A 10,878-nucleotide genomic window follows, 5' to 3' on the forward strand; every position below is an offset into this window, starting at 1 on the left:
CATTTATCTCTAGGCAAGCAGGGGTTTTTCACTCTGCAACTGGTTCCACACTGAACTGTCCTGTAACAATAACAGCATGTCCCAAAGTGTTTTATTCCTCTATCTCAGTGTTTTAGGAATAATTACAATTTTTTAATTAATTCGAGACTTGTGTTATAGCAGTATCAACAGTTGGTCCCTCACCAGCCTCTCTCTTTTTCTCTCTCATGAAGTTGCAGCTTATGTTACTGAGAAACCACAAAGCCTTCCATTCTCAAGACTTTGTGAAAACTTAGTTACAGCTTTACCTCTGACTGATACAAAGTCCTGACACTGGAGACTCCTTCCATGAATGCTAAACAAACATCTCTTCATAGAAATTCTCACCATATCAACAGTTACACACATTTTTATGAATCTGTTTATGTGGAGTGCCATACAGTTATAAACCTTGCAGCCAGCACTACTGCCAGAGCTGCTGTTCTAGAAAATGAATCCACACCTTCTGACCAATCAGAACTGAGAATTCAACAGCACTGTGGTTTAAGAGACTTTAATCATCAGCTCATTCAGTGTGTCTGACGGTACAGAACACAACTGTAATAAAATGTAAAGCACAAGGTTTTAAAACAATTTAGGCTCTTTAATTGAATGAAGGACACTAGGGAAGAATGCAGAGTAGACAGAAACTGGTCAAAAACAATGAGTGACAAGAAAACAAATACAAAATGCATAAGTATTGCAGTTTGTTTACTTCCAGGCTTCACAGAGCGTTGGCCTTGAACTTGGTCCTCCTGCAGCTCTGCCCGTGTCACATCTCTCCCTAGTGGAGTGTGGAGCGTGACCCTGAACAGCCTGTGGCTGAGAATTTAATGCCTCTGAGTGGTCATGGACACGACACACCCTATTTAAATAGAGTCGGGTATATAAAGAATGTTTTTGGCTGTGTTAGTTATTCATTTACTCTCTGATAACTACTCTGTGGAGCAGAAATTGCAGAAGGATGATTTTAGGATATTGTATTGTATTGGTGTTAATTTCATGTAAGTTTCTGATATCAGGTTTATTACTAGGAACCTCAAACATTTTCTCTTGATTGTCAGAAAATTATAATTATTTCTTTATTAATTAATTTGCTTTTATCTTTTTCTGCCAGATTCTTATGGACAGTCCCTGACCTCCTCTGCTTCTGTGGTGAAGAGACCTGGAGAGTCAGTCACTCTGTCCTGTACTGTCTCCGGATTCTCAATGAGCAGCTACTACATGCACTGGATCCGTCAGAAACCAGGAAAAGGACTGGAGTGGATCGGGCGCATTGATAGTGGCACTAGCACAACATTCTCTCAGTCTCTGCAGGGCCAGTTCTCCATCACTAAAGACACCAATAAAAACATGCTGTACCTAGAAGTGAAGAGTCTGAAAGCTGAAGACACGGCTGTTTATTACTGTGCACGACACTCACACTGACACAACAGACTCCAGAGCTGTACAAAAACTTCCACAAGCACGTCCTCATGAGCTGTAAATATTCCCTCAGCAGGAAGCTGAACCCCAGACACATTTATTATAAACATCCATTCATTTTAGTGCTCAGTTTTATTTCCCCTTTTGTCTTACTCCATTAACAGTCAAAATTCCTCTGTAAAATTCATGAGCTGGCCTTTTCTTCTTCTGATATCCTCTGTGTCCTGTGAGTAAACACATCTCTCCACACCTTACTCACCTTTCATACGCTCCATATTTCAGTCTGAGTTGAAGTGAAGTGTGTTTAATAGCTTCTGTATGTTTTACCGCTCTCCTCTTCTCAGATGTGCATGGCATCAGTCTGACCTCGTCTCCTGCTGAGGTTAAACCTCCCGGAGCCTCAGTGAAGTTGTCCTGTCAGATTTCTGGCTATGCCCTCACTAGCTACAGCACAGGCTGGATCAGGCAGCCTCCAGGAAAAGGCTTGGAGTGGATCGGGATCATATGGGGTGATGGAAGCATAAACTCTGGAGCTTCCTTTAAAACTCGCTTCAGCATCTCCAGAGACACGAGCAACAATGTGCTTTACTTAGATATCAGCAGCCTGGTGCCAGAAGACACGGCTATTTATTATTGTGCAAAGACACACACAGCTGTACACCTCAGTGAGAGGACTGTACAAAAATTAAACCCCACATACAGTATGTGTGATGTTTTGAGATCAAACTTAAAAGGTACAATTTATGGAAATCCATCACATCCCATATACATAAATAAATATTGAATGATTATAGACAAGATGAAAGCATAATAAATAATAGAATGATAGAAAAATCTATCCATCCATAACATTTCACTAGTAGCTTTTCATTATGTCCTCTGAGAGGCGCTCTTTCTCTACTTACACACACTTGTTGAGGTTAAAATGACTGAGAGATTAAAAGGACTGAGAGAGGACTGATGTCCTCCTGGGATTTCCATCAAAGCCATAAAATCTTTTTACACCATTGTTTAAAAACTAAGACATTATAGATCTATTATATCAGTGTCTCATTAAACCAGGCTGCATAATCCACACTGTTTGATGAATTAGTAAGTAAATAGTAGTAGTTCTTATATTTTGTGAATGTGTACATGTTTTTAATTTGCAGGAAATGTAGTTTGTCTTTAGTTCTGTTGCACCTTGTTGTGAAATCCTAAACACTGTCATGCAAATCAAACCCGCTATAAAATATTAGAGGTGTTCTCAGTTTATATGTTTATATTGTAGGAAATAGAGCCAACTGAGTGTATTAGACAATGTTGCAATCATGTTCAAATAAAAATACACACCGAAGTGAGCAGGAGAGGAATTAAAAAAAAAAACAGTCCCAAACACACACCTCTAGTATAAATGATAGCCGCCTCTAACCCTAATTTTGGCCTTTATAAAACATGTTAGATAATACCAATATCCTCACCACAGATACATTATCCAACTAAATTTAGTATCTAATCCTTGTTGACAAGTTCTCTATATGTACAGTTCCATCTGTTATTGATATACGAATAACGGAAGTTAGTAATATTTCTGTCATGGAAAAGCAGATCTGTTCTATTATAAAACCATAAGTTCTATTATAATCTCCCAAAGAAGAATCTCCATCTCATGATTTAAATACGTTTTAAATACATTCTCCTCCCATCATCAGCAGATAAGCAAATACAAGCGTCAGAGCTGGATATCACTCTATTTATGTGATGTGATGGTCTCTGTTAAACTTTGGAGAACAGAGAAGACCCCAGTACAAACAACACACACCATGTTCTCTACATCTCTACTGCTCCTGCTGGCAGCTGCTTCCTGTGAGTGCTTTATCACATTCATTCATTTACTACAATAACAATAAATGTGCAGCAGATATTGTGTGAGATATCACCATGTGTTTTCCTCCACAGATGTGCATGGTGTGGAACTGACTCAGCCTGCTTCCATGACAGTCCAGCCAGGCCAGAGTCTCTCCATCCCCTGCAAGGTTTCATATTCAGTTACTAGCTATACTACACATTGGATCCGACAACCTGCAGGAAAAGCTCTGGAGTGGATTGGATACATCGATAGTGATGGGGATACAGCTTACAGTGACAAACTGAAAAACAAGTTCAGCATCTCCAGAGACACTGCTACTAACACAATAACAATTCGAGGACAGAATCTGCAAACTGAAGACACAGCTGTGTATTACTGCGCAGGAACATCACAGTGACACAGAATAGTGGATTCCCCTTACAAAAACTTTCAGACATGTTAGAGACATCCTCTCAATGGCACTAATAAACCATCTCACTCACACTTTTACTTTTTATCCAGTGGAATGAAGTTGTAATAGTTTCTGTCACTTTTAAACACACAAACAGTTGATTTTAAATAAAAAAATTCTTCTGGAATAAAAGGTTTAATAATATAATTCAGCTTCTTTGAATGATTTCAACAAGGATTTAGCTCATTAATAAAATAGAATAATATAATGTAGCTTCTTGAACAGCATTTGCCTTTTATTATTAACACCATCGTGAAAGTCTTTCATTAACATACATTTTGTAGTATTTCCTACACTAGATCAGAGACAGGCTCAACTCTGATATCTATTAAAAGCTTGCCAATTAAAGTATTAGTGTTGAGTAATGCATTGTATCACGTGGTCCCATCCATGGTATAATGAGAATAATGTAGGGTAAACTATTACACACACTTAAAGAAGAACAGACAGCTGCATTTCTATATTTTTAAGTGTTTCAAATCCATAATGTCCACATTGATTCCTCCACTGTGTGTTTCCTCTAAATAACAAACATGGTAAATAGAAAAGGTTATGGTCAAACTAACAAAACACTAAAGTGAGGTTTGTGTTGTCTTTCCTTTTGAGTAATTTATACTTTGTTTAGACAATGTGTAATTAGTATAACTACTTTTAGTTTCTCCTCTAAAGGGATTTTGAGGGGAAAAAGGAAGTTAGAGTAAATAATCCAGAAATCTCTTCTCTGACATCAAGTAATTAATGAATAGCCAGAGAAAAATAATGCAGTTGTTTCTCGATCTCTAAATAAAAAGAGTGTATCTTATAATGGATTTGTCTGAGCCAATTGTTAAATTCAGATTAATTCACTAGACTCTGTGAAAACAATAAAGAAAGCAGTTAAAGCCTCTGAAAACACTGATACTGATAGAACAATGTCACGCTCTTGTGCTTTGTGTCTCCTCAAATCTCACACACCTACAAGTCTGCACAATTTCTATTATGTGTTTGTGAGACATCGAACACTGAGACTGTCTCTTATAGTCAAATTCCCACAGAGGACCAAAGTCCATGATTACTGAATACATACACTACATACACCAAGAGTGAGATGGAGACGGAGAGATGGAGAGCTTTGCTCTTTGCAGTTCATCGGAAACAATCTGCGTTTTTTTTTTTTTCTGTAACTCTGCTTCATCCCAGCATCCTGTCGTTGTTTATTTTCCTGTAACAGTACCCCCTGCTGTGTTTTATTCCTTACTTAATATGGTTAGACTCTAGTGTGTTTGCTTATTCACCTGAAAACACCTCACAGTCCTTAAGCTCACTCATTAACAATGTCTTATACTACTGATTTGTTAAAACATAAAATCCAACAGGACTAATAGATATATTTAAAAATAGACATGTACAATAGACAAAGTCATATTGTTATATGTTTAGAATTACAGATTAGACATGTTTGAGAGATGGGGAGGTTTACTCATATAGAGGACTCCATAAGATTTCCTCTAAGATAAGGAGTGTGTCTATGCAAATGTCCTTCCCTGTTATATATTTAAGCAATGAAGACCAAGAGCTTTTACTTCTTCTGCTTCAACACACACCATGATCTCTACATCCCTACTGCTGCTGCTGCTGGCAGCCGTACACTGTAAGTGTTTTTCCATTTGACATATAATCCAGTTTTGGTTACTTATAGCTTTTTGCTTTTACAACATTAAAATAAGTTTTCTTTAACAGGTGTTCACTGTGTTGAGCTGATCCAGACCGGATCCACAGTATTAACCCCTGGTCAGTCAATGACTCTGACCTGTAAAGTATCTGGATATTCAGTAACTGATAGCAACTACTGTACACACTGGATACAACAACCTGCAGGAAAAGCTCTAGAGAGGGTCGGAGAGATATGTGGTAGCGGTAACACTTACTACAGTGAGAAACTGAAAAGCAGGTTTCAGGTTTCCAGAGACACGTCCAGCAGCACAGTAACATTAACAGGGCAGAAGATGCAGACTGAAGACACAGCTGTGTATTACTGCGCTCGTCGCTCACAGTGAGACAGATCAACAACATCCCTGTACAAAAACACCCAGTACAGAAATCTATTTATATCAGTAATAGCAAAAATACAATATTGCATCTTTCTGATGTGAATTGTGTCATGTTTCTCCATAAACAGTGGAAAAAGCCCTGACTGAACAGGACTTATCATATTTTAAAATTCTGTGTCGTTATTTTATTTTACAGAAAAATAATAATGAAATCTGTGAACTATATACAGTCACATACACAATCAGCCCTGCACAAGTTTCAGCTCCCAACATGCTCCTTAATTTAAAAAAACTTCATTCTGACTGCAGCGTATGTACATTTTGACAGTCGGCATCTGATCATGAACTGAATCGATTAGGCTCATGTTCATTTCACTGTGATGTAGCTAAGAACCTGTGACATTCACTGTGTGAGGAAATCACACTTATAGCAAGGTTTTAGATATCTTCAGACAGACTGACTGTTTGAGTTTTGCAAATCCTAGCCCAGATTACGAACGAAAAATAAATTTCCAGCTGTTTTGAAATATATTTATGGTTTCTTAAACCTGAGGTGTAAAAGTGTGTTATAGACAGAAAAACCTGATTTTGGCCAAAACGGATTTTTTTCCCCACAGAATTCTGCTTCACCTGCATCTGTTGAGTTTTCCCAGAACACCACACACATGCATTTTCATTTACCATCACATCCAATGTAGCACAAATAATAAATGAGAAAAGTATAATCAAAATGGATGGAAAAAATGTTTTAAACTTTCTACATTAACATTTGAGCAGTAGTGCAAATTATTTTCCATTTTTTTACAAACAGTTGAATTTAGAAAGTTTACTCAACCTTTGGACTTGTAGTGTATACTGTATATTTAGCCTGCACCCACATTATTAATGTATGAACATTATGCTTTTCTTTAAGCTTTAAGGCCTGTGAGGGGCGCTCTTTCTCTATTCACACAACATTTACCCAACATGCTGAGGTTCAAAGCACAGAGAGTGTAATAAATATGAGAACATGTTCTCCTGGGATTTCCATCAAAGTCATAAGCTCTAACTACAACATTGTTATGAAGCTAAGACATTACAGATCTATTATATCAGTGTCTCATTAAACCAGGCTGCATAATCCACAGTGTTTGATGAATTAGTAAGTAAATAGTAAGTCACTCTTATATTTTGTGAGTGTGTACATGGTTTTATATTTGCAGGAAATGCCTCATGCCTTTAAGCCTGCTGTGCCTTTATGAAAGCCTAAACACTGTCATGCAAATCAAACCCCTTATAAAATATTAGAGGTGTTCTCAGGAGAAGGGAGCTTCTGGGTTCAGGTTCCACTCAAACCATGTTCTCTACATTTCTACTCCTGCTGTTAACAGCTGCATCTGGTAAGTATGTGGAGAATTTTGGAGACATACAGATAATTGTGTACATATTTCCTTTTTGAAAGAATGCAGCTGAATAACTGCTTGATTGTTGTTCACAGAAATTAAATGTATTGAACTGGTTCAGCCTGCAGTCATGGTGGTTAAGCCTGGAGAATCATTTTCAGTCCCCTGTAAGATCACTGGCTACTCAGCCACAAGTTCCTGTACTAACTGGATATGACACGCATCAGGAAAGGGGTTGGAATGGATCGGCTGGTACTGCAGCTCCAGTAATACTGGCAGCAAAGATTCACTAAAGAACAAGATCCATTTCTCAGCCGAGGCCTCCAGCAACACTGTGATTTTACACGGGCAAAACTTTCAGACTGAAGACACAGCTGTGTATTACTGCGCTCGTAATCCACAGTGAAACAGATCAACAAAGACCCTGTACAAAAACACCCAGTACAGAAGACTGTAACAGGCAGAAACAATGTTTTATCTCTGTTTTAACTTCTAAGTTTCTCAGAAGTGTGCGAAGACGACGTCAACTAACTTACAGTCAGTTTATTTGATGAGATTGTAGTGTTCATTTTTAAACAACAATTAGAATTAGAAATAGTTTTTTAAATCTACTAAATAAACCATGACATCTCTACTTCATATAACTGTCCTGTGGTCCACTGAATCATTGTTCCTTGTCCAGTGGGATCAGCTTTTACATCATTGTAGGAAATGATAGATTGGTATATTGTTAAGCTTTTCACTTTTAAATCTTTTCAGTTTAGTAAAGTCAAGGTTTTGTCTTAATTTGTGTTGACAAATATAATTAACATTCTTTTTATTTGCTGTGAATATTGAGGAGGAGTTCTGAATGTGATTTTATTGGACTTCATAATGCTGAATTCTTCATGTGTCTCCTGTTATGTCTGTAATGTGTAAGGTCTCAGTTTGGTCACTGTCACTGTTTTATGCATAAGAAAATTGCTGCTTTTCTAAGCAGTTTAGTAGATTTTGAATTTGAATTCAAGCAGTTTTTGACCCCTGTCATATTTAGCTCTGTTTTGCTCACTATATTTTTGGTGGTGTGATTTTAGCACGAAACAAAACGGAGTCACTGTTTCCTCCCTGAAGTTGATCATTTTGACATTACAGTATACCCTGAAATGTTTTATTCCTCTAATACCATAGTCCTTTTTCAACAATAGTATTTTCTTAGTAATAAAAAAAAATGAAATGGCATTATTTCATAACAATCCTGTTATATGCACACACAATAGATCCACACTACATGTAATTAAAATCATGTTCCACCTAATTTTGTGTCAGTGTCAGTATTGGATTAATTATCTACAAATATTAGTGTAGGTATGATTTTTATGCAAACCATTTCTTAGCAGATTAGGAAAAGATTAATTTATTTACTTCATTTCATATTACATCACACCCACAAGTCTTTTATTCCTTGCATAACATGACTATTAACATGCCCTATTTATCATTTGTACTTACACACAGTTCATTTGTTGGTTAATCAGCAGAAGAAAAACTCCAGTCATTGGTTATGTTACTGGTAGCAGCTGAATGTAAAACACCATGTTAGGTGAATTATAGCATGAACATTATGTGAAGGCATGTTTACAACTCCAAAGAGAATGTTCCAAATATAATATCTTGTTTGCTGGGTTTATAATGTTCTTAAAAGAGACTTTTGTCAAGGAAAAGTGAATTAATTTCCAATTATAAAGCCAAATATCCTCCATAAGATGAATCTCCACCTCATGATTTAAATACATTTTAAATACGTTCTCCTCCCATCATCAGCAGATAAGCAAATACATGCGTCAGGGCTGGATATCACTCTATTTATGTGATGTGATGGTCTCTGTTAAACTTTGGAGAACAGAGAAGACCCCAGTACAAACAACACACACCATGTTCTCTACATCTCTACTGCTCCTGCTGGCAGCTGCTTCCTGTGAGTGCTTTATCACATTCATTCATTTATTACAGTAACAATAAATGTGCAGCAGATATTGTGTGAGATATCACCATGTGTTTTCCTCCACAGATGTGCATGGTTATGAACTGACTCAGCCTGCTTCCATGACAGTCCAGCCAGGCCAGAGTCTCTCCATCCCCTGCAAGGTTTCATATTCAGTTACGAGTGATGGTACATCTTGGATCCGACAACCTGCAGGAAAAACTCTGGAGTGGATTGGACACATCAATAGCTATGGGAGTACATATTACAGTGACAAACTGAAAAACAAGTTCAGCATCTCCAGAGACACTGCTACTAACACAATAACAATTCGAGGACAGAATCTGCAGACTGAAGACACAGCTGTGTATTACTGCGCAAAAGGCTCACAGTGACGCAGAATAGTGGATTCCCCTTACAAAAACTTTGAGACATGTTAGAGACATCCTCTCAATGCCACTAATAAACCATCTCACTCATACTTTTACTTTCTTTCCTTGGAATGAAGTTTTAATAGTTTGTGTTGTAATTTAATAATAATTATTTTTAAATGCAGTCATTTGTAAATAATATATTTATATTTTCAAAGATTGTTCATCTTGAACCATTATTAAGCCCTCCGTTTTACAGAATATTTAACCAGCAGTAGGAATAAATGTTTAATCAGTGGATTCAGGAATAATACAGCATGTTTCCAGCAGTGTGTTGTGTTTAACACACAGTCTGTTCTCATAGATTGAGGTGCAATATTTAAAACAGCTGAAGGAGGCAGCAGAGCTCAACAAATAAAGTGCAAAAAAAAGTGACTCCACAAACTGCATTCTCATGAGACTCATTCAGTATCACTCATTATCAGACACACATCTGGATTTTGTCTTTTTTTCTTTCACTATTTGCATGATTTATGATTTTTGTGTGTTTCTTCTTACCTAGATTTGCTCCCAATATGTAACAGTTTAAAAAGCAAAATTAATGAAAAATTAAAAAGAACAAAAAGAACTGAAAAAATATGAATCCTACCCTCTTTTATCTCCGTCATCAGCAGGATGATCTTAAACCTCTGCTGGATTTGAGTGTTTCACAGTAACACAGTAGATGAACATGTTGTTGTGTTGAAGGTTTAGTTGCTGTTCCCCTCTGTTACATCATCATGACACGTTTATTCCATCATGACATCACAGACCAAAACTCTCTTCCATTTTAATGAGAGATTTTTAGCAGCAATGTTTAAATAATGTTTTAAAATTTATTAATTAAATTCTCATTATATCTAATGAATGTAGAATGAATGCTTTTTCAACAGGGATTTAGCTCTTTAAAAAGTTTAATCCAGTTTTCAAGACTGTTGAAGGCTTTCAGTCAGTGATTATTGAACACATACACCATCAATACTATTGAAAATTAATCATTGCCTTATTGCTTTGGAGCGTCACTCTGATGGATGGATGTCTTTGTAGGACACTACATTAATGCTGAGTTAGCACATACTGAGTTTCACTAGAACAAGGTCAGTGTTTAACTCTCTCCTGTACGGTCTCCTGGGTTTCACTTCCTGACTGGATAGAAGTGGAAAAGTGGAGAAGACTGGAAGAATTTGTTGCACTGGAGGAACAGGAGGCGAAGAGAACTTTTGACTTTGATAGTGTTATAATAAATACTTTAATTCTTTAACATGAAACTACTGTTTTTCATCATCATAAGCTGAATTCATGTAACCATATATTTGTCTTCTAATTTGAGGAGTGTGTTTTCTTCTAGAAGTT

General features: G+C 36.9%; 1 gene segment (V, D, J or C); it reads left to right on the forward strand.

Annotated features, from left to right (window-relative positions):
• The first annotated feature begins 369 nt into the window (after positions 1-369).
• Positions 370-1,699, forward strand: LOC117598917 (Ig heavy chain V region 914-like). The segment is given in 2 exon segments: positions 370-1,022; positions 1,136-1,699. Coding segments are annotated over 2 exon segments (351 nt in total).
• The last annotated feature ends 9,179 nt before the right edge of the window (positions 1,700-10,878 follow it).

This window comes from Pangasianodon hypophthalmus, chromosome 13, assembly GCF_027358585.1.
Source record: "Pangasianodon hypophthalmus isolate fPanHyp1 chromosome 13, fPanHyp1.pri, whole genome shotgun sequence".
NCBI lineage: Eukaryota > Metazoa > Chordata > Actinopteri > Siluriformes > Pangasiidae > Pangasianodon > Pangasianodon hypophthalmus.